This window comes from Clavelina lepadiformis, chromosome 1 (genome assembly GCF_947623445.1).
Source record: "Clavelina lepadiformis chromosome 1, kaClaLepa1.1, whole genome shotgun sequence".
NCBI classification, from domain to species: Eukaryota; Metazoa; Chordata; class Ascidiacea; order Aplousobranchia; family Clavelinidae; genus Clavelina; species Clavelina lepadiformis.
This window is the reverse complement of record NC_135240.1, coordinates 403,782-428,316: the sequence shown is the minus strand read 5'-3', so window position 1 is coordinate 428,316 and position 24,535 is coordinate 403,782. Positions and strand designations below refer to the sequence as shown.

Genomic DNA, 24,535 nt, shown 5'->3' with positions numbered 1-24,535 from the left:
AAAAATAGTGTATAAAAATAATCCCGTGACAGAAAAATCTTGTTCCGCTTTCATTCCCTGTTGAAGATTTGTGGTACACTGACGATCCACTTCTGACCGTGTGCGCGCCGTACGTCATCACTGATGACGTTGTGTAGCACCTCAGCGGAAAGACATGGCCTCACAGACCTTCCGGGGTTCCATCAACGCGGAAATGTAACATGCAATGGATAGGTACAAGTCCATTTCATGTCCCAATAGCAACTACGTCCTTCCCATTGATGAAAGTTGTATACAAATAAATTGTTGTTCTGTGTTAGTAAGTGAAGAGGTTAGGTGTTGCTCAAAGTTTGCAGCGGCGCATTATGAATCTTTCGCAATCAGGTTATTTAAGTTAGCTTTCTTTTTGTTGGGGTTAGGTATTTTACTTCCCATTGATGAAAGTTGTATACAAATAAATTGTTGTTCTGTGTTATGTTAAGTCAATATGTTTTGTAAGATTATTTTGTACTAATGCATCAACACCAGTACATGTATTTGTTTTCAAAGGCACCCCGGCATATTAATGAACTGATCAATATCCAGAGCTTGAGTCGCCTCCAAGTTCTGTTGGCATCACTGCTCTTGCAAAGAAAAACGGAGCCAATACACAAGCAGCAGGTATTGGTCCCAAATTGGAGTGCCACATGGATCGCAGGCTTTCAACGCTGCTTGCCCATTTTGTGCAACACCACTGGAAGGTGACCCAGGATACAAAAAGTTAATTTGGCGTTAATGTTGCACACTTGCACGAAACTTAAAATTTGGTTGCGTAATTTTTTTTACACATCACAAGTAATTAAGTATTTTTTTCTACTTACGCACGAATTGTTTATCAACCTGCTCAGTGACTCTTGCTTTACACGATGTGTGTGTGTACAGTGTAAACTCACAGGTTAACCTTGCGGCTTTACCCGTCAAAGAAGTTTATTTCATCTGCTAACCAGTATTGACTCGGCTTCGGTCTTTCCAAAAGCATTTTCAGACAACTACAGTCTCTAATCAACTGTGAATCCTGCGATTTTTAAAGTTATATACCTTGTAGATAATCCACTACATATTGCTGGTGTTTTCATTGGCTTTTAACTGTTTTTTGCTAGATTTTTCTGCCATTTAATGTAAGTTTTGTTAAATGTGCAGTCACATGCAATATTTAATCCTAATTCACCCCCATTTTTACAGGTATAGTTTTATTAAGCTCATTGCTAATTCCCAACCAAAAATACCAACAACTTCTTAGTCGCAACTCGCAACATACCAACACGCAGTCATACTGCTAGATCTTTAATTCCATATTACACTTGAGCAATGGCATTGCATAAGTGTTCGGCTAAACTTATGTTTAATCGTGACTAGCGTACAGGTGAGTGACATAGTGAAAAACTAGGCCATCTCTTATCAACACAATAACACCGGCTTACCAGCAGTAATATATAACTGGTAATTTCAATCCAGCAAAATCGCATACCATTACTTTCTGCGAGTCGACAGAAGTTTGACAGCATTGTTAACCTAGAGCTACCGTGTTTTTCACTTACGTTAAAGTAGCTAATGATGGTTATAATGCGTTATTTCAGGCCAACTCGAGAACATAAGAAAAGGAACATGCTAACTAACGCGTCAAAATCGGCACCTGAAAACATAGAACGCATATGAAATTAACAACGCTACAAGATCATTATGAACAAATACATAGGCCTATTCCAAAAATTTGCACGGTTATTATTAAGATTTGCACTAATTTATGATTGAAACCAACGGTAAGTATTCCAAGCTAACCGGAAATTTTATTTAGCCCACTTTTCAAGTTAATAAACGAAAGAATGTTCAACCAACTAATGTTTTATTTTCACTAATTTCAGGTAACTGTTTCGAGCTCTACGGTGTGATTTTAATGAAATAAACTAGTAATTTAACTTTCACTTCTTTCTTCTCTTTCGAGCGGTACTGGCAAATGGCACAAAATTGTGGTTGTTCTCTAACTGTCATCGAGTTAGTTGTGCGTAAATGATTGAACGAAAACGATACGCTTCTTTGCGCTCACGATAGCAGCAAAGAGCAAAATTATGAAGAACATCTCCATAGTTAGACAATATCTCAAAAACTACAAAATCAAACTTTATAAAACAAACATGGAAAGATAGCTGAACATTTTTTAGAAAAAGTCACCAAATTTCAAATTTCTACAACAAACAATGCAACTGTACGCAACGTTTTGCTGTGACTGTGTGCGGGGTAGGTCAAGCCTAGTTAAAATAGGGTTAATGCATGAAATGACCTGTAAGTTCATCCCATAGAAAGGCATAGATTGAATTGAATTCTTTTACCTTGTAAAAAGTATATTTGTAAGATATCAGATACCGGATGTTATTTTGTTTGATGACGATAACAAACAACTGGTACCATACATCAATGCATTTAATGTGGTTAGTGTAATAAATTCAAACAAATATGAATGTTGACGGACTCTTATTTTCATTTTGTATTTCCTAAAATACAGCTCTCTGTATTTTAGATACATTTCTAAAATACAAGCTCTCTGAAAGATTTATTTAATCTACGAACTATATGACTATAGGCCTAATACCTAAATTCTAAAGCCTTATCATGTCAACTTTAACTTAACAAACATCTATCACCTTCTTGTACTGCTGTTAAGTTTGCCAGACAGCTTAAGGGACACACTTGGCTTGGACCGAAGGTTTTACAGTTTTTTAATTATTTTCAAGTTAGCCATAGTCGTTGATCAGATAGGACTTCTGGAAAGTAACTTTTTTCATTACAGAAGTTGTTTGAGATTAGTGTTTATGTTATATATTATATTTATGTTATATTATGTTATATAGGCCTATCATATTTTCATCGCCTAAAAAAAGGCCAATTTCGCCAGCTATTACAATGCAAATAGAGTTTTACGTTTAACGAATTTATCACATGTTTTTGGATAACTATATGCATATGCACAAGTAATGCATTCAGCTTCAAAATCATTACGTCGTTTTCTGAAACAAGGTGACTTTTGCCACAGTTCATCAGATAACACAACATATTTCTTTGCCAAAAAGTCGGGATCACGTAAATTGACCGTGAACAAAATCACTGGCGACAATTGGTCGTGGTCAACTGGCTATCAAACGCTACGAATTTTATTTTTGACGCATATTAGCATTGTTGTTTAATGAAATTATATGATTAAAGTAATAATATGAATTAAGGTCAGTTGGTTCTAGGTAAATTTAAGTCACGGTGAGTTGTCCCCCCCCCCCCCCCGGGGCCCGGACAGTTGTCCTCGCGTTTGATTAGTTTATTCGCGGTCAATTTCCCACGGTTAAATGTCGTTTAACCCTAAAAGTCACCTAAAACTATAATTGTGTTGAAAATATAAGCAAGAATGCAAAAAAATGTAAAACAGAGGACATTTTGAGTTTTTGACATTTTTCAGTAGGCTATACATTGAGCACAACTCATTTTTCTTTAAAAAAGAGGATATATGGTAGCCCTAAGTAACACGAATGTGAGTGAGCGAACTTATCGACATTCATCCACATTGGCAGTTTGCAAACTTTTGATAATGTTTGAGTCAAATTGTTATTGTAATCATGCAATTGTTCATTAAGGAAACTATGAGTTAATTCTTGTTATTTTATGTGATTTCCATGTTTAACTTTAATCATTTAATGCTATCATTTAATTTAAGTACTATTCCCTTTAAGTTCGTGTGAAGCTAAGTTTTGTCATTGGGATTGGCCAAGGAGGCCATTCGTATCGAGTAGAGAACGTGTTGTGTGTACGCTCTGTGTGAGCCGATATTACAATCATCAACTTATTACAACAGGGAAACTTTTTGAATTTCGTTTTTATATGTGACAGTCACTGTTTTTTTTACTTTGTAATTAATTTTGCAAACAATTGTTGATATTGATTATTTTTATTAAAACATTTACCCATTATATGAGTTTACTCCTATCAATAAAACCTTCAAATTATTTAAGTTCTTTTCAGAATATAGGTTATAAGTTTGTATAATATTAAGTATTAACGCAATTGATCATCAAGTAGTTGGAATGCCAGGTGACGTTTTGTTAAAATCAATCAGTGATGGGATTTCACAAGACGTTTTTAATAAAGAAGGACAAGAAAAGAAATTTTCCTGCAAATTTTGTGATAAATCATTCAAATGCAAAAGCAACTTGAAACAACATTTAAGAACTCACACAGGTGAGCGACCTTATCAATGCGATGTGTGCGACAAGTCATTTACCCAAAGCGGCAGTTTGAAAGCTCATGTAAGAATCCACACTGGTGAACGACCTTATCATTGTCAAGTTTGCCTCAAGTCATTTACCCAAAGCACCAATTTAAAATCTCATATGAGAATCCACAATGGAGATTGATCTTATTATTGCCAAGTGTGTCAACATTCCTTTTCCCAAAAGAACAATTTGCGGAGTCATGAAACTATTCACACTGTGAAACGACATTGACAATGTTTAATGACAGATGCATTAAAGAAATATTAAACCTCCTATTGAGGAGATCTAAATATTTTGAAGTGGTCTTTGGACAAAACTTAGCATCGAAAAATATTTAAAAACCATTTATCCAGATGCTGCATCCATTTTTTTGTGTTTTATTTGTTCACTTTTACATTTTTTATCAATGACTTTGTTGTATTTATGAAACATAAAATTGCACCATATAGTTTTGTTGGGCAAACAGCTTGTTTTTTCAGGAAGTTTATCAATGCAAGGTGCTCTAAAATTCGTATGATAAAATTCATATGATAACTCACACTGATAAGAAACCTTATCAATGCCTAGTGTTAATATCGCTACTCTCGTGATATATAATCCTGGGATATACCCTAGCAGTTGGCGCGCTTTAACGTCCCAGGTCGGGTGCAGAAATAGGGTATAAATTAGCATGAAAGTAGCTAAAATTGGGTTTTTTAGACCAAAAATTCTAGTTTTTATTTTGCGCCTCTGTAAAAAAAAGTTGAATCATGTTTTTTTGATGGCCTTTTATTGAATGGTAGCTAAAAGCATACTAAATTGACATGCAAAATTTCAGAGAGTCGCATGCAGGATTTTTCGAATTATAAGCCTTTTAGTAAATTTACTGTATAATAAAAGAAACAAAGATTTCAAGGCATTTTTTGGTGTTTGACGCCTCCTTAAAGGTAACTGGATTAAAAGTAAACATTGACTTTCCGTACAGTACTTAGCTTATTTTAAAGAAGTTAGTTTTTTTTAAACTTCGGCTTTTTGTCATAACAATTAACAACCTCTCTACATCATGCTCATATATAAATGTATTTGTGGTTTAGCGTTTTTTACTTATAAAACGAGCTATTAACGTTTTTGCCGATGTTTTACATACAGTTGTCATTATAATATTACATGTCTTCGTTTTCAACTCCAACAATAAAAGTTAATACCGCCGTGGTTTTGCCCGAACCATTGACAATTCCGACAATTGTTGTTCATTTCAGAATATACCGTTACTGTCCGTTAAATTTCTGGGAGAGAAAAAATTTAAACAGTTGCACTGTAAAAAATAACCTTAAAATTACATACATTTTTATTTCATTTTACATAAAAACATATGTAGATGTGCAGAGGATGCTGCTTGATTTAACTATTCGGTCTTAGTTTACCTGCCGAATTAATGATCTGACTCCGTGGTTGCGTGCGGTTAAAAATCTCTAACCTTAACGTGTTACTACTGCTACTAGCCGAAAGCTATTATGATTAACAGATACAGTTTATCAGAAAACAATCCTTTATTGTAGGAACTGTACAGGTTCCGATTATTATGACACAAACACAAACTTAGCATTCACCAATTAAAACAAGTCTAACGAATTACATTTTAACACGACTAACGTAGTACGTTCGTACGATTCAATATCTCTGTCTGCGCGTACTCGCGTATCAGCACGAGTTTATAAAGTGGAGCGATGTGAACGGAAATATTCAACACAATATACACGAACATTTCAGAATGTGTGACCGATAAAGGTAAAGCGTTGGCAATGGGAATTACATTCAGTTAAAACTAGGATGTTATGAAATCACCTGGTAACGCACTAAACAGCGTTTTCACATAAAGTTATTTAGGGCAGTTTCCAAATATTAAACGACAATAATTGTGGTTTCGTCAAGTTGCAACTGCAGCTAGATTGCAGCTTGCAGAAATGCTAGTTGCAGTTTTATTATGAACAATGTTTCAGTAACTAAATGGCGCATGTTTCCACAATTCATATAGTGGTATTGGATGTGGCTCCCAAGCCACTACAGATGTTTGTGACAGATAATTATGTGTTTTTTTTGCTAACATACTTCAGATTTTACAAAACATTTTCTGTTTCTTGATTTTTTTTCATGTATAACCATAAAACATATATTTGTTTGCAATTTTATGGTAAACTTATGTAACAGTACACTAAGAATAAAAATTAAAATTGATAAAAAAATACAGTATTTCAATAGAGTAAAGCAAATACAAATGTGGGCTCTATTTCTGTCATTAGGGCTGTAATACTAGGCTTATTGTGATTTATAAGATCGAAAACAAAACGATAATGAAAAAAATTTCTACCCAAACTACAACCAGTTTTTGCAAATCCTTGACGTTCTTTTGAAAATTTCTTTAAAGTTAATTTGTATACTGTATTAACTTATTTATTCTATTTTTGTCCTGGAATGAAACATATCAAAAAGATATGTAATTCATATTTTGTATGTAACCCGTAGACCTAAACGTACCATGAAATGCTTCCACAGGTTAAACAGTCTTGGTTAAACTCTATAAAATTGTATAAATAACCATTTTTTGAGTTAAATTAACGTTTAAAGTTAATTTTTGTTTCCCTTTTTCCAAATTATGATATTTCCAATTCTTCAGAAAAAAATGTTTAGATTTTTATGTTCTTTCTCTGAAAATTGCTGCTGCACGTGGCAGGCGTTTATGAGTTCTGCTTTGGGTTTGGTTCGGTTTGATGCAAACTGCATTCTATCTAATAACAGAACTAGGCTAGGCTATATGAGGTTGTATACCTGTCCCCAACTTAGGAATATACGAAGTTGTAAAACCATTAGGAGAACTTTGTTGCTCTAAATCTTGTAATTTGACTGACTATTTTCCACTGAATGCTTACAAGGTCAATAGATAAAGGTTTCTCATTTTAAATCATGCGGTTATTTGAGCATTTCACATCTGCTTAAGCACTACCAATTAGTGAATTATACACAACAGGTGTATATTTAAGGAGGCTTCAAACACCAAAAAATACCATGCAATATTTGTTTGTTTTATTATACAGTGAATTTATTAAGACTAGTTAGGCCTAGGCCTACTAGAAAAATCTTGCATGGGTCTCTCTGAAATTTTGCTTGTCAATTTAGTATGCTTTGGACTACCATCTCGTAAAATGCAATCAAAAAACATGAATAAAACTTGTTTAACATAGCCTAGGCGAAAAATCTAGAATTATTGGCCTATAAATCGGCTACCTAATTTGTCCTACTTTCATGCCATTTTTTAGCCTAATTCTGCACGCAACGTGGGACATTAAAGCATGCCAACTGCTAGGCCAGACGTAAGAGTCTAACAAAATCAGAGATATCTTTAATTTTAAGTGTTTGCTGCCTCCTTAGTGGTTTTGTTGTACATTGAAATTATGGCATACCATTTATTGTTTTATTTGCGAAACAAAACTCACTGTCATTAAGTTACTTTGAAAAGTTTACTAATATAAATGATTGATTGATGGTAAAATTTGTTTTCATTTTACGTTACGACTATTTTCATGATTAGTGTATGTACATTTTACGTTATATGAGATATGATTAGGTTTTTTAAATTGTTTTACTGTAATATGGAATCACCTGCGGAAGACCTTAGTGGCAGTGAAAATGACAGATTCATTAGTGAAGCTTTGCCAAATATTCATTTTATACATAAAAGCAAGTTACTGTCCACCGTTGCAAGTCTTGGTGTGGAAACTTTAGCTGATCTTTCTTTTCTAAAAGAGGAAAACTTAAGCATACTTCAGCCAATCAAACGGCGCAAGCTATTGATCTACATTCATAGTAATGCGCATCTACGGAAAGTAATCAATGAAAATAAGCTTGACATTTACAAATTGAAAGAAGAGTGGCCTATACTTTTCGGAAAAGTCGGGATGATGGTACATTACAAGAGGCTTACCCAAGTTTCCTTAGATCAGTTTCAAATTTTTGTTCAAAATCAACTGCAGCGATTGTTGCAGTTCATGCAAACACAACAGCTAAAAATGCAGGTTTGCATAGAATTATCTTTGATATCAATTTGGCAAAAGAAAAGGTTGATGCAGATACAGATGTAGATATAATTGGTGTAGTAATTATGCTCTGTAAGTACTTCCATGAAGATCCAAATGAACTTTTGTTAAAGGTGAGCACCACTAATGTCGATACAGATGGCTAATTTATGAAAATAATTTGAAAGTTATGGTATACTGATATGTTGATTCGTAATCCAGTAAGAAACATTTGATTGTATAAGACTCATAGTACACTAAAAATATTTTTCTTTGAAGGAAGATGAAGATGTGCCGTTGAACCCTTGCATTGTGGCACATGGTAATTAATTTGACTATTTTTGTGTGCTATAAGTTGTAGTGCATTACTGTACTGTACTGTACTTTGCCTTTTGTTAGGGCCAGCCAGATGTGTTAACCTCAAAAAGGTTTTACATTTTCGTGGACAAGAAGTGTGCTTTTGACTACATCAATTCTGCCCTTGAAGCTGTCACCTTACCATCTGCATGCTACTACGTGTTTAATGTAAGGTATCCTGAAGAACTAAGCGCGACTCTGGAATTACTGCAAAGGTTAGTTCATGAGTATCTGTACCTTGTCACCATTGTTATTGTAAGCAGTAGCGGATATTTGTTTGTTGTTTGTACTGTTTATTTAAAAAATAGAATGCATTTTTGCTTGTTGACATCAAAGTATTTTTTGCTTTCAGAAATTTTGTTAATATTGACCCACTACATGGGAGCAAAACTAAGCATCGTGGCCAAAAAGCACGGAAAAAAGGAATTAATGGCAAACTGCTATCTTTCTACAACGCAATAAATAACTTCGAAGTACTTGTGTAAGAATAGTTGTGGCCAGACATTTCTGTCAAGTATTTCTGTTTTACCTGACCATTTTTCTTCGAGGACAATGTTGTTATTTGCATGTGATTTATACAGTTATAAAATTGATTAGTCTGATGTAAAGTAGTTTGAGCGCATTTTGTTTCATCGAAATGTGCATAACTGCATAACTATGTGTTTAAATGTGGTGCTGATGACTGCAACCCAAACTTCAGGAAGTATACTTCACTTATGTCTTACTATAAAAGAAAGCATAAGACAAAGCCATATCAAAGAACTTTTACTGAATCTGACATTTCTTGTGATTTGTATAAACGTGCACAGCCTGATTGTACTCTGAGTACCAACTGTTTTGAGTAACCAACTGTACAATATTGTAAAACATATCAAGTGTCATATTTTCAATGGTGAAGTAATTAACTGTCCGTATTACCACTGTCATGCAAAGTAAAACAAATAAAAGTAATTGTAAATAAAAGGCGGGTGATTGCTAGATTTACTTTTAATAAAGTAATGATTTTTGCACTAATACAGCTAATTATATGTAGAAAACATGTTTATAGGATCTGTAATAAACATACTATCATTAATATTTTAACAGTCTTATGCGTTAATTTACATAACGCGTTGTTTTCTGAAAAAACAAATTGCTTTGTGTAAAAGCACTTTACATCTTTTGAATATAAAAATACATAATTTTGTATGGCGACACTGCTGCCATAAATTTAGATGTAAACAAGAAAATTTTTTTTTTACAGTGTGGCTTCGGAACGAAGTCATGGAGAGCGCATAGCGATAATCTCGCAAAATAGAACCATGGAATAATGGACTATGTAAACATTCCCCGTTTTTATGGAAGGTTATTCGAATAGGTCGAATAGAATTGTCCATGTACATTTGTACAATACAAACTCGCTTTCCTTTGCAGCGAAGGCGAACTGTAAAAGGCACACGACAATTTTTGTACAACGTATGGATTGTATGCCATACGCTATTAGCAGAGCCAGGCTATAAACTGTACAGTAGGCCAAAACAAAACAACGTAAGCGTGGACGTTTTCGACCAAACGGCGAGAAAATACAAAACTCATGCAGCAAGTAGACGATGACCTTTGGCTGTTTCGACAAAACTTCTGGACATAGTGGAGCTAAATTTCTGGATTCTGCACAGAAAATGTTTCGGTAGCAAAATCGGCCGACGAAGCTTCATGCTCCTGCTTACGCGGTGAAGCGGAAGCAGGTGGTCCAAAGAGAAGTGAACCCAGCGCAGAGAAGACCATTTGGAAAGCGAAGGAAATGTGCGGAAGAAAGTCGTAAAGCTATATAGTTACAGAACACACCACATTGGGATCTTCTGAAGTAATACGGCTTCCGACATACGTTTTTATTTTGATATTTCCGAGAAAATTGATTCCATACACTGTAAAAAATAACCTTAAAATTGCATACATTTTTATTTTATTTTACATAAAAACATATGTAGATCTTTGTGACAGATAATTATGTGTTTTTTTACTAACACACTTCAGAATTTACAAAACATTTTCTGTTTTTTATTTTTTTTTTGTATAACCATAAAACATAAATTTGTTTGCAATTTTATGGTAAACTTATGTAACAGTACACTAAGAACAAAAATTAAAATTGATAAAAAAAATACAGTATTTCAATAAAGTAAAGCAAATACAAATGTGGGCTCTATTTCTGTCATTAGGGCTGTAATACTCGGCTTATTGTGATTTATAAGATCGAAAACAAAACGATAATGAAAAAAATTTCTACCCAAACTACAACCACTTTTTGCAAATTCTTGACGTTCTTTTAAAAATTTCTTTAAGGTTAATTTGTATATTAACGTATTTATTCTATTTTTGTCCTGGAATGAAATATATCAAAAAGATAGCCTATGTAATTCATATTTTGTATGTAACCCATAGACCTAAACGTACCATGAAATGCTTCCACATGTTTATAGTCTTGGTTAAACTCTATAAAATTATATAAATAACCATTTTTTGAATTAAGTTAACGTTTAAAGTTAATTTTTGTTTCCCTTTTTCCAAATTATGATATTTCCAATTCTTCAGAAAAAAATGTTTAGATTTTTATGTTCTTTCTCTGAAAACTGCTGCTGCACGCAGCACGTGGCATGCGTCTATGAGTTCTGCTTTGGGTTTGGTCATGTTTGATGCAAACTGCATTGTATTTAATAACAGAACTAGGCTAGGCTAGGCTAGGCTAGGCTAGGCTAAGCTAGGCTATATGAGGTTGTATACTTGTACCCAACTTAGGAATATACGAAGTTGTAAAACCATTAGGAGAACTTTGTTGCTCTAAATCTTGTAATTTGACTGACTATTTTCCACTGAATGCTTACAAGGTCAATAGATAAAGGTTTCTCATTTTAAAGCATGTGGTTATATGAGCACTTCACATCTGCTTAAACACTACCAATTAGTGGATTATACACAACAGGTGTATATTTAAGGAGGCTTCAAACACCAAAAAATACCATGCAATATTTGTTTGTTTTATTATACAGTGAATTTATTAAAAGACTAGGCTAGTTAGGCCTTATAGGCCTACTAGAAAAATCTTGCATGGGACTCTCTGAAATTTTGCTTGTCAATTTAGTATGCTTTGGACTACCATTTCGTAAAATGCAATCAAAAAACATGAATAAAACTTGTTTAACATAGGCGAAAAATCTAGAATTATTGGCCTAAAATCGGCTACCTAATTTGTCCTACTTACATGCCATTTTTTAGCTTAATTCTGCACGCAACCTGGGACATTGAAGCATGCCAACTGCTAGGCCAGACGTAAGAGTCTAACAAAATCAGAGAAATCTTTAATTTTAAGTGTTTGCTGCCTCCTTGGTGGTTTTGTTGTACATTGAAATTATGGCATACCATTTATTGTTTCATTTGCGAAACAAAACTCACTGTCATTAAGTTACTTTGAAAAGTTTATTAATATAAATGATTGATTGATGATAATATTTGTTTTCATTTTACGTTACGACTATTTTCATGATTAGTGTATGTACATTTTACGTTATATGAGATATGATTAGGTTTTTTAAATTGTTTTACTGTAATATGGAATCACCTGCGGAAGACCTTAGTGGCAGTGAAAATGACAGATTCATTAGTGAAGCATTGCCAAATATTCATTTTATACATAAAAGCAAGTTACTGTCCACCGTTGCAAGTCTTGGTGTGGAAACTTTAGCTGATCTTTCTTTTCTAAAAGAGGAAAACTTAAGCATACTTCAGCCAATCAAACGGCGCAAGCTATTGATCTACATTCATAGTAATGCGCATCTACAGAAAGTAATCAATGAAAATAAGCTTGACATTTACAAATTGAAAGAAGAGTGGCCTATACTTTTCGGAAAAGTCGGGATGATGGTACATTACAAGAGGCTTACCCAAGTTTCCTTAGATCAGTTTCAAATTATTGTTCAAAATCAACTGCAGCGATTGTTGCAGTTCATGCAAACACAACAGCTAAAAATGCAGATTTGCATAGAATTATCTTTGATATCAATTTGGCAAAAGAAAAGGTTGATGCAGATACAGATGTAGATATAATTGGTGTAGTAATTATGCTCTGTAAGTACTTCCATGAAGATCCAAATGAACTTTTGTTAAAGGTGAGCACCACTAATGTCGATACAGATGTCTAATTTATGAAAATAATTTGAAAGTTATGGTATACTGATATGTTGATTCGTAATCCAGTAAGAAACATTTGATTGTATAAGACTCATAGTACACTAAAAATATTTTTCTTTGAAGGAAGATGAAGATGTGCCGTTGAACCCTTGCATTGTGGCACATGGTAATTAATTTGACTATTTTTGTGTGCTATCAGTTGTAGTGCATTACTGTACTGTACTTTGCCTTTTGTTAGGGCCAGATGTGTTAACCTCAAAAAGGTTTTACATTTTCGTGGACAAGAAGTGTGCTTTTGACTACATCAATTCTGCACTTGAATCTGTCACCTTACCATCTGCATGCTACTACTTGTTTAATGTAAGGTATGCTGAAGAACTAAGCGCGACTCTGGAATTACTGCAAAGGTTAGTTCACGAGATCTGTACCTTGTCACCATTGTTATTGTAAGCAGTAGCGGATATTTGTTTGTTGTTTCTGCTGTTTATTTAAAAAATAGAATGCATTTTTACTTGTTGACATCAAAGTATTTTTTGCTTTCAGAAATTTTGCTAATGTTGAACCACTACATGGGAGCAAAACTAAGCATCATGGCCAAAAAGCACGGAAAAAAGGAATTAACGGCAAACTGCTATCTTTCTACAACGCAATAAATAACTTCGAAGTACTTGTGTAAGAATAGTTGTGACCAGACATTTCTGTCAAGTATTTCTGTTTTACCTGACCATTTTTCTTCGAGGACAATGCTGTTATTTGCATGTGATTTGTACAGTTATAAAATTGATTAGTCTGATGTAAAGTAGTTTGAGCGCATTTTGTTTCATCGAAATGTGCATAACTAAGTGTTTAATTGTGGTTCTGATGACTGCAACCCAAACTTCAGGAAGTATACTTCACTTGTGTCATACTACAAAAGAAAGCATAAAACAAAACCATATCAAAGAACTTTTACTGAATCTGACTGTTCTTGTGATTTGTATAAACGTGCACAGCCTGATTGTACTCTGAGTACCAATTGTACAATATTGTAAAACATGTCAAGTGTCATATTTTCAATGGTGAAGTAATTAACTGTCTGTATCACCACTGTCATGCAAAGTAAAGTAAATAAAAGTAATTGTAAATAAAAGGCGGGTGATTGCTAGATTTACTTATAATAAAGTAATGATTTTTGCATTAATACAGCTAATTATATGTAGAAAACATGTTTATAGGATCTGTAATAAACATACTATTATTAATATTTTAACCGTCTTATGCGTTAATTTACATAACGCGTTGTTTTCGGAAAAAACAAATTGCTTTGTGTAAAAGCACTTTACATCTTTTGAATATAAAAATACATAATTTTGTATGGCGACACTGCTGCCATACATTTAGATGTAAACAAGAAAAATTTTTTTTTACAGTGTAGTGGTAAGACTTGTCATGACATGTCGCATTTGTTCCTTGAGAAGGTTGGCTTCAGAAAAAGAGCTGAACAGCGATTGAAGATCAGCAAACGAGTCAGAGTCAGGTAGCTCGTAGAGAATTTTCTCGCAATCGGGTGCCTTTGTAGTTGACGTGTATAAGCGACAAAGGTAAGTTGAGTTGGTGCACTTGCACATGTTCCTGCTGTTAATATCGCTACTCTTGTGATATTATGTGTTGAACTAAGTCGATAAGACGTTCGACAGAATCTCTTGTATTTAGACAGTCTTGAACATGAACGTTATTACTCAACATACGAATCACAATGCACAACCAAGAAAGCACATGGCTGTAGCATGGCCAACATAGAAATCTTATTAATTAGTTTATACCTATCAACATCCTCCTTTCTTTAAGTAAAGACTAACAGTGAGAAGGCTTTATGAGCACGCAGAAAATACTGAAATACCATCACACAGAAAATACTGAAATAACATACTACTCGCAAGTCGCAATGTATGTGAGGCACACTTGAAGTTTAAAGCTACATGCATAATGAGTGGCAAGAAATAAAACAGTGAAGGTAAGGTGACACAAACACAGTATTTACAGTACAGAACAAGGTGACACAAACACAGTATTTACAGTACATAATCATTATATCTTACTGGCATTCTATGTGTACGATTAGGTCGTGTGTTAGCAACAGTGTAGTTGTTAGCTGTGGGTTGACTGTTTTGGTTAGGTGTCGAAAATGTAAAATTAAAATCAGTATCTTCATACACATTGTTAGACTTGCTATGGTCAACACGAATATGTAGTCGATTACGACAATAACGAAAACCATCCAATGATTCTACCAATTATGAACGAGGCCCAAGTATGCGTACAATTTTACCCTTTTGCCATCCCTTCTTTTCCGAACTTTGGAAATAAGCTCGTTGGTTGATATACAATTTTGACATTGGTTGACTTTTGCTATCATAGGTTTGCTTGACTGAGGTGCGGCGTTGATGACGACGATTGATGTCAAGATGTTTGCTTTTTGGAATGTGAATCGGTATCACTGATCGAGTTGGTCTACCAAACAATATCTTTGTAGGACTGCAGTTGACGTCTTGTCGTGGCGTATTGCGCAATTCCAGAAGTGCCAGCCACTGATCTTTCCCATCTTGTGCAGTACGTCTCAGCATGTTCTTCAGTGTTTTCACAGCAGCTTCCGCTTTTCCATTGCATTGTTGATGTCCTGGTGATGATTTGTGGTGTTGTATCGCCCATTTTTGACAGAATCTTTGAAATTCTGTACGAGATGAACTGGGGTCCAGAGTCAGATACAATGCATTTAGGAATTCCATATCGGGCAAAATGACGCTTCAACGAAATGATTACGTGCTTTGCAGTGGTTGAGGTCATGACATCAATTTCAGCAAAATTTGAAAAATAATCAACCGCGACTAAATAAGACTTTTGGTTCAACTCAAATAAATCAACACCAACTTTTTCAAATGGTGATAAACCTTCGGGATGTAGCAGTAATGGTTCTCGTTGGTTGTTTGGCTTTGCTACTCGGGTTCAGTTCGACCTATAAAACGTATGGCGCGCACAGTTACGGCAACAACAAACAGTTGTTGTACATGGGAGTTGTCACATAGGAGCCAATGCTTACGGGCCCGGGCAAAAATAAAACATTTCCAGTGTGGATAACGATTGATGGAGTTAAGGGTGACCTAAACTATACATCATATTAAATAGTGTTGTGAAACGTGGCTGTTAAATTTTTTGATTCTTTTTAGATTTTTATCCTCATTTTTATCCACAATATGCCACAGGTATATAGAAACTTAAACCATCTAAATTTAAATGAAATTGAACAACAGCAAATTTTCTTTTTATAACAGCAGGGAGGTGATAAAAGTGACCCAGCAACAGAACAAAATGACGGGTTCATGAATACGGATTATGGACAAGCGCAGTCGGAAATAACAAAATCAGGATCTTCTAATACTGCATTAAATAAGAAGAAAAAGTGTCCGTAAGTTCTACTATAATTTCGACTAGCTTTTAAGTATGAATATAAGATAATTTAAAATGCCTTCAGCTTTTCAATGCTGTTTTTGATTTCTATGTGTAAAAGAAAACAAAAGCCAAACATGTCCGAGAATAATGACATAATGCTGTTAGTAATTGTTCTAGATACTGTGGTGTCATGAATTTGAACATATCGCGCCACTGCAAAGTCGTGCACGATAAAAAAAATAATGGGAAAGGTGATTTCAAGTGCGAACTTTGCAAAAAGTTCCTGACTTCTTGGAATGGCCTCGTGAGACACCTACGTGGCAAGCTTCACGCTGATCAACCCAAGGCAATGGAAATGGCTGATTCTATGGACCGCCGCCGGAAAAATTTCCCAATCGTAAGTTTTGGTAAATACACACAGTACGAAATGACTGTGCAGTAGAAAACACTCATGCAATGATTAACACAATTCCTCGCTACATTTTACAGCAACAAACTAACTGCATCAACTGGAATAAAGTTTTAAACAACTTCAAAAGCTTTTTAATGGGCCACGATGGGGGGGCACACGAAGAACGTGTAGCCCAAGATAAAGTATTACTTTTGCAAAATATAATAAAAGACTGTGATTTTAAAACGTTGGAGTCCATTGACCTGGACACATATAAAGAGAAACATGTGCAGGTTAGGACATTATATTAATTTTGATTAGTTACATAAAAGATTTTTTGGATATACTACAGGTAGAATCTACTATGTAATATATTCATAGAATTTATATCAGCAAAGTAAAAGCGCACTGGAAAGCAAAGGTTTGAAGGTGAACATCATTAAAACCAAAGCGATGAGAATTGGTAGAAAATCGTTGAAGGGAGTAGTCGGTACTGTTGATCCATGCGGAATTTGTGGGAAGAGAGTAGGGAGAAATTCCATTCAATGCAGAAAGTGAAAGTACTGTATTGAGTGCATAAGAGAAGTTCAGGTAGGCCTATCAATGGAAGGCTGATGAGTGGAAGGACATGTGAACTTGGGAAGTAATGAGATCGAGCATGTTAAGGAGTTTCGTTATTTAGGGGATACGATAGGGAAAAATTACAGTACTGGCAGGGCAGTGACGGCAAGAATACGCGCTAGTTGGAAAACTTTTAAGGATTTGTCTGATACACTCTAGGGCAGACTACTCTATACAAACCTAAAAGAAAGGCTGTGTAAAGCATGTGTAAGAAGTGTGATGTGCTACGTAGCTGAATGTTAGGCGATGAAGAAGGCTGATGTCAGGCGAATGCAGATGACAGAAATGAGGATTATTCGAATGATGTGTGGTAAGACACTACGAGATGGCATTACCAATGATGTGATAAGAAGGTGGACATGTGTTGAAGATATTGAAGAACATCTAAGAGGACATCGTCTGAGATGGTTGTGGAACGTTGAGCGAATGAATAAGTAGAGCTTAATAAGAAGAGTACAACATAAGATGATTGCAGTAAAGGTGAAAACGGGAAGATCAAAGAAAACATGGGAAGAGACGGTGAAGGATGACAAGAGAAGGAAAGGTTTGAAGATCGAGGATGCCATCGACAGGGGAAAGTGTCGGCGTCGTTGCAGGCAACTGGTCGACCCTGAATTTGTTTCGGGATGAAGACTAGGCCTGAACAACATTCGAATGGAAGATGATTATGTATATATGCAAAGTCTTAGCAAAAATAGTTGTATTTAAAAATAAACAAAAACCATCTTTCTTTATTTTAGAAATTACAAAATGAAAATAAAACTCCTTCGACATTCATATCCCACTCGAATGCCATGACGAGCTTCCTCAGCTTTTCATTACTGAAGAAGCTTCCATTGACCTTCAACGTGGGGGAAGCCCTTATTAACCTCAAGAATCGAAGGGCATCCTACAGAAAATTTCTAAAAAGAAGGTGATTACAAGCGCTGCCTACATGTAGCCTTTCCACTCTTGGATGATTTACTCGTGTTGGTATCTAAAAACTAGTTTTGTTATTGCAATTAAAACTTCTGTGTTAAAAAATACGCGTTTGCTAACCACTCTTTATTACCTAAACTGTTGCGTTTTCTAGGAGGCAAGTTATTAAGGAGACGGATCGCAGAAATGCGTTGGACCCGGCAGAAGTGAACAAAGTTATGACAAATCCACTTTTTCGCAATACTGCGCTGACCATAAAACGTAAATGACAGTTACAGTTGTTTTATATTTTTACATTATTTTAATTCTCGTTGAATGTGTAACTCACTATATAAAAAAATGCAGTATGGAGAAGAGACCCCGGAGCCGAGGTGAGAAGAGCCCATGGGGAGGTCCTCATGGCTTATCTGATAATTGAAAACTCGCAACGGACAAGTGCGGTGCGCAATATGCTCGTTGAAGAGCTAATGTTTGGCTATCCGACCGAGAAAAAACGATGGATTGTTCGTGTAAGTCACCACATTTTCCTTTCATGTAGAACTCTATTAAAAAAGGATGTTTTTAATGCAGGTGCGCGGTCACAAAACGTTCTCAACATATGGGGATGCAACTATTGTAATGCCAGAATGGTTGAAGGAAGGGCTGGATAACCTTGTCAGATTCAACGGAGAAGAGTGTAAGATGGTTTTTCCCCATAAGGGAAAAAATCTTACAAGTTTCTCTGCAGCTAAAGCAATACAGCGGGTTTGGAAGTTGGCCGGAGGTCGCGGAAAATTTACAGCAACCTCAAACCGGAAGTATTCGGCCACACAAGTAATTGATCTTTACTGTAATTAGACCTAGCAATATAAATAACGATAAATCGCTAATAATGAAAATATTCTGCAGCAAAATTTATATAAAAGTCAACCAGTGACGTATTTAAAATTTAAAATTTCATATTAGGTTAGATCTAAGAGACCGGACCGCCGCCTTTTGGTGGCCAAGCATATGGCGCATAGCTCGAGCACACAAGAGAGATATTACGCGAACGACCTACAGAATGTAGAGGCTGAAGAAGCCTATGAAGTCATGAAAGAAATAAGGGTAAGTTGTTCAAATCAACTTAAATGGGATTCCTCGGAATAAGTATAAAAGTTTTAACCTTTTTGTGTGCATTACAAGTCTGATTCGCGAATAAATTCTATTCTTGGCAACGAAACAATTTCTTGTCGATGGCAAGTTTGATGTGAACACACGCTTCCTTCCGGCAAATTGTTGTCAGTAAAAAATTGAATTATATTTTTTAATCACAGTCGTGCAGTTCGGCTGGTCGCACCGAAACAAAAGGCGCATCAGCTCAAAGAAGCCCGTCTGCTGAAAGAATCGCATCAGCTGTGGAGGTTTCATTTATAGAAAAAGGTTTGTCAGATGATAGAAGCCCATATTCTGAACGAGTAGAACCAGCTGCTGACGTTTCATCAGAAGAAAGTTTGTCAGCTGAAAGAAGCACCTTTGCTGAAGAAGACGAGTCATTACAAATTCGCCGAAACAAAGACGGTGGCCAACAAAAGGCGGTCCGGGATAAAATAGTTGAGCCTCGTGTTGTTCTGCAGCAGGTAAATTCTCTGAAAAATCTCTTCAAATCAATCGTGGTAATTTTGCATTTTTTGGTTTATAGATCGACATCTCTAATGTGGCAGGTGCTTCGAAGCTGCCGGTAAGTTAAAATTTAATTACGACTTTACAGTGAAACTATGATTTTATTGATATTATTTCCTGTCACCCCACATGCTTTATATATCCAATGCGTGCATCAATCAAGAAATTTATAAATTATATATGTACTAGTCACACATATTTAAATTAAAAACAGAAATTTGCTTGAATTACCAAAATTTATTTTAATGATTTAGGAAAGCCCCAACACATCTGCATCACCCTCCTGAAAGAGGAAAAAGAAAAGCAATTCCAGAGATTTTAATGTCGTGGTAAATAGCATTCTAAGCATTTTAGTATATATCGGGAGATTGGAATACGGGAAGGTGTTTCCTGATATACTTGACCGATAATGTTTGTATCACTCCACAAACGTTACGTGACCAATGCATATATGACTGAACCATGCGGTTATAAAAAGTATGCATACTGTACACACATATTTAATAGCGCAAAAACACTGTACAGTTTTCTTGATATACCAAAGTTCTTTTAATAATATAGGAGAGCCCGGCTCAGCTACAAAACCATCTAGAAAGAGGAAAGCTACTTTCGATCGTTATAGTTTCTCGGTAAGTAGTATTTTAACAATTTTCGTTTATTGTATTATATTGCATATAAGTTTACATATTTAAAATCTATTTTTACATGTTTTATATAATTCCTCAAGCCGAAGCCAGGGGAAAAGCTCACAATTTTAGGTTTTATTAAGGACTTTTTTTATAAATTTAACTGCATTTTGATAAATTTAGCCATTAAATCCACATCGATTGTCGAAATTAGAGAAGGAAGAAAAAAAAGTTAATGTTGTGGTAGGTCTTAGTTAAGTTTATTTTCCATTTGTAATGAAAACGTAAAAAATGCATGTGCCTTGTATAATTTAATTATGTATACGGTAAACTATTTTCAATGATTTTATTATTAATTTCTAAAACTTACTGTTTTTAACAGAAATCTCGGCGACAGTTTTCTGCAGATGAATCGCTTGAAGTTAAACAATTTTTCTCATGGTATATTGGTACGAAGAACGGAATAACAACGCATTATACTAAAACGGCTCTTGCAGATGGAAACCTCCCTAAATGCAAGGAATTTTCCAAAACGCCGAAACAGTTGCAGGACAAAGTCCGGCAACTGATTCGGCGTTCTTTGAATGATAATTAATTAAGTGTGTATGTGCAAAATAAATGTGGTATATTTGGACGCCTTATTCTGGGTTAGGGTTAAGACTTTTTGATGCCAATTGCCACTTGTAATGTATTTTAAATTTGCTTCGTATTTTTTCAAAAATGATGATATACCTGTTGCATGAAAACCACATTACAATGTTCAATTTTCTCGGAAGGGTATTTTTCAATCAATTTTGCCGGAAAAGTTAATTGGAATTATTTTCATATTTCGGCCAGTAATGGTTAAACGGAATAAATAAACTAGAGAAAAATAAAAAGTTTTAGTTGGTAAGTTTTGCGATAGCTGATTAAGGTCACATTAAGGATCTTCTAATACTGGTTTAAATAAGAAGAAAAAGTGTTCGTAAGTTCTACTATAATTTCGACCACCTTTCAAGTATGAATGGAAGATAATTTAAAATACCTTCAGCTTTTCAATGCTGTTTTTGATTTCTATGTGTAAAAAAAACAAAAGCCAAATATGTCCGAGAATGATGACAATCAGTAAGTTATAATTCGCATTGGTACAAATGCGCACGAAGTAACTATTACCAAATGTATTTCGCAAAATATACGGGTATGAATGTGCACGAAGTAACATTTACCAAATGTATCTCGCAACAAATACGGGTATCAAACTGCACGAAGCAAAAAGTTTGTATATTGGTAATAGTATATTGGTAAAGGTATATTGGTACGAAGAATGGAATAACAACGGATGATGCTAAAACGGCTCTTGCAGATGGGAACCTCCCCAAATGCAAAGAGTATTCCAAAACGCCGAAACAGTTGCAGGACAAAGTCCAGCAAATGATTCGGCGTTCTTTGAATGATAATTAAGTGTGGAGGCCCAGTTAAACAATATGTACGTTTTATCTATGGGCCTTACATGGCTACGAAGTAGCATGTTTGGCTTATGTGTGGGCTTACTGAGGAATGGCCAAATCATTTAATGCAAAAGAAGGGCCATACAAGGCTTTTTTCTGTGAAAATGCAACAACATTTTCATTTCACCATATCTACTTTATCGTGATAACAATGGTAGTTTTTTTTGCATTTCATTGTCGTATAGTATAGTTCAATATTTCTGTATTAATTTTTTCAAAACCTTTGCCTATCTTTGTGTGCGAAAAATGCTGCAGTTTGTAGTTTTTAAAAGCTGAAATAGTAGCAAACAGTGTATTATTATTGTTTTAAAAGGAATTGAAAGATATCGTTTATTTCAATTTAAAACGCATACACATTTACGGTTACGAAATTGCTGTTTTGATAATAACGTTTAAGTAGTGCATGTTGCAAAACAGGATTCTCTTAGCAGTAGGCGAGATTTTTGTAGTTTTGTTCCTGCAAAGCTCCTTAAGCGCTTGATCAATGCTTTTAAGGTTTTCCAAGTAACTGGATAATGTGTGTGAGTTTTTCACTGAAATTAGGTTATGCTGGCTGTTGTTAAACATAGCCTATAGCGGTTAGGTTAGAGAATGGGTATGCAAAAAGTTGATCCTAGCTATTTTCTGTTTAACTGGAGTTAGATTTAGATTACAAAGTATATTTAGGTTCTAAAATTTAGGTTACTCTGTTATAACATTTAAGTTAGGTTGACAAGAAACTGTGAAAAATAGCTTTGGTAATAGCTTGAAAAATAGCACTCCAGGTCAAGTAGCCAAGTCGAAATCAATGGAATCGAATTACGCGGGCCTACTCATATATAGGCTAATAAATACACTGACACAGAAATTTACACATGGTATTAATATCAAATACCACAAAATAACTAATATATGTTTGCTAAATTCATGTTTTTTCAGCCGACAGTCAGATTTGGTCACAATATTATCTCAAAAATCGAGCAAACTTAATAACAAAATATGTAAAATATAACCTCTTGACAAGCAGCGTGCTATTATTAAAAATCAAAGCTTGCCTTTGATTGAAAATAATTAATATATTGCTTAACCTTAGTCTATTTTAGACACTGTATATTAAGCTGTAAAATAAATTGTGGTATCTACAGTATTATGTGGTGAAGAAATGAAAACATTTACACAAAATTTTATGGCCTAAAATCGGTTTTCTGAAAGTTGACGTGCTTGTATTTTACATTCTAAGAAGGGATTATTTCACTGTAATTTTTTACAGTTCATTGATTTATGTGAAAAACATTATACAACAAACATAGTATACCAAAGTTTAGCAAAAACTTTTTTTGTTTTTTGTTTTTCTGACCAGCAAGCTCTGGACATTTACAATGCCACCTCGCGGAGGTTCAAAGTTAAACAATCATATCAATTACCGTATGCGATGCATTCTGCAGGATGGTCGCACTTTCATCGGCACCTTCAAAGCTTTTGATAAACACATGAACCTAATTCTTGTTGATTGTGACGAGTTCCGTCGGATTCGACCCAAGAAAGGTTCCACTGACAGAGAGGAGAAAAGGACTCTGGGGCTTGTGCTTCTACGCGGAGAACATCTGGTGTCGATGTCGGTTGAAGGACCGCCTCCATCAGGGAAAGGACTCGGCGTGCCGGGAGGTTCAAGTCGCGGACCAGGCGCTGGACGAGCTGCTGGTCGCGGTATGGGTGGCCCCGGTGGTCCAACGGCGGGATTACAGGGACCTATGCATGGGGTCGGTGGACCAGCCCCGGGCACAATGGCACCGCAGCGGGGCGGTTTTGGACCCCCGCCAGGAATGAGGGGCCCGCCCCCTGGTATGGTCCGAGGTGGCTTTGGTCGAGGCTACAACTATTAATGTTTCAAGCACATCGGCTACTCTCTTCACATCGTGTCAATCATATTCGAAGTTGCAGTGCTGCTTTGCTTGTGTTGTCATAGAGCTGCATCATTACGTGTGCTTCTAAAAATGACCTTTTTCTCGTGTCATGAGTTTTATACGCTTGGGTGACGTCAAGCGAGAATTCCTTTTTTCAATGGAATTTTGATAATTTTGACAATTTTGACAATTTTGACAATTTTGACAATTTTCAACAAATTTGACAACTCAATGGGAGTGACATTTTTATGTTGTCGTTGTGCGAGTGAGTCGATGATGTTTTTGGAATTATGATGAATACAATAAACGAAATAACCACGAATCACAAAAAAAAAAAAAAAAAAAATGAAATGATGGAACCGGAAAGTTCCGAAATTCACAAAAAACGTGAGGTGTACTAAGAAATGCGATAATACCCCAAAAACATAAAAAATGCTGAATTTATTAAATGTTTCACGTCAATACTGCTGACTGTTGCCGGAAGAGGTGTGAATTTTTTATTGCAGATTCTTAAAGAAGATTTCCCCCTCTTCACTATCGTGACCTTGAAATCAAATTGTACTACAGGCCCTTAATAATTGGCTATATTTCTAAGGACTACGGTTATTTATTACTTTTTATGGTTTTTGAAAATAGGATGTTTTTGGGACTATTTTCACCATTAACTTACTTCGACCAAAACGTTTAAGTACATTTTATTA

The 24,535-nt window shown here is 35.2% G+C and overlaps 1 protein-coding gene, 1 long non-coding RNA gene and 1 pseudogene across 2 annotated transcripts in view; all 3 read left to right on the top strand.

Moving 5' to 3' along the window:
- Nucleotides 1–24,535, top strand: part of LOC143453769 (uncharacterized) — a 126,464-nt gene that overhangs the window by 29,920 nt on the left and 72,009 nt on the right. The window lies entirely within an intron of this gene.
- Nucleotides 11,756–13,517, top strand: LOC143444154 (uncharacterized). Its single transcript, XM_076943288.1, has 4 exons — nt 11,756–12,819; nt 12,965–13,007; nt 13,080–13,248; nt 13,385–13,517. The coding sequence occupies exons 1-4, from the start codon at nt 12,772–12,774 to the stop codon at nt 13,515–13,517; spliced, it is 393 nt and encodes a 130-aa protein (XP_076799403.1). The 5' UTR covers nt 11,756–12,771.
- LOC143453705 (small nuclear ribonucleoprotein-associated protein B pseudogene) lies at nt 23,281–23,909 on the top strand (annotated as a pseudogene).

What these genes read in the sequence shown, in the direction of transcription:
- LOC143444154 (XM_076943288.1), top strand. Translation starts at nt 12,772, where the DNA reads ATGCTCTGTAAGTACTTCCATGAAGATCCAAATGAACTTTTGTTAAAG. An exon ending in CAAATGAACTTTTGTTAAAG is followed by an intron (nt 12,820 to 12,964) that starts GTGAGCACCACT and finishes TTTTCTTTGAAG; the next exon opens with GAAGATGAAGATGTGCCGTT. An exon ending in ACTCTGGAATTACTGCAAAG is followed by an intron (nt 13,249 to 13,384) that starts GTTAGTTCACGA and finishes TTTTGCTTTCAG; the next exon opens with AAATTTTGCTAATGTTGAAC.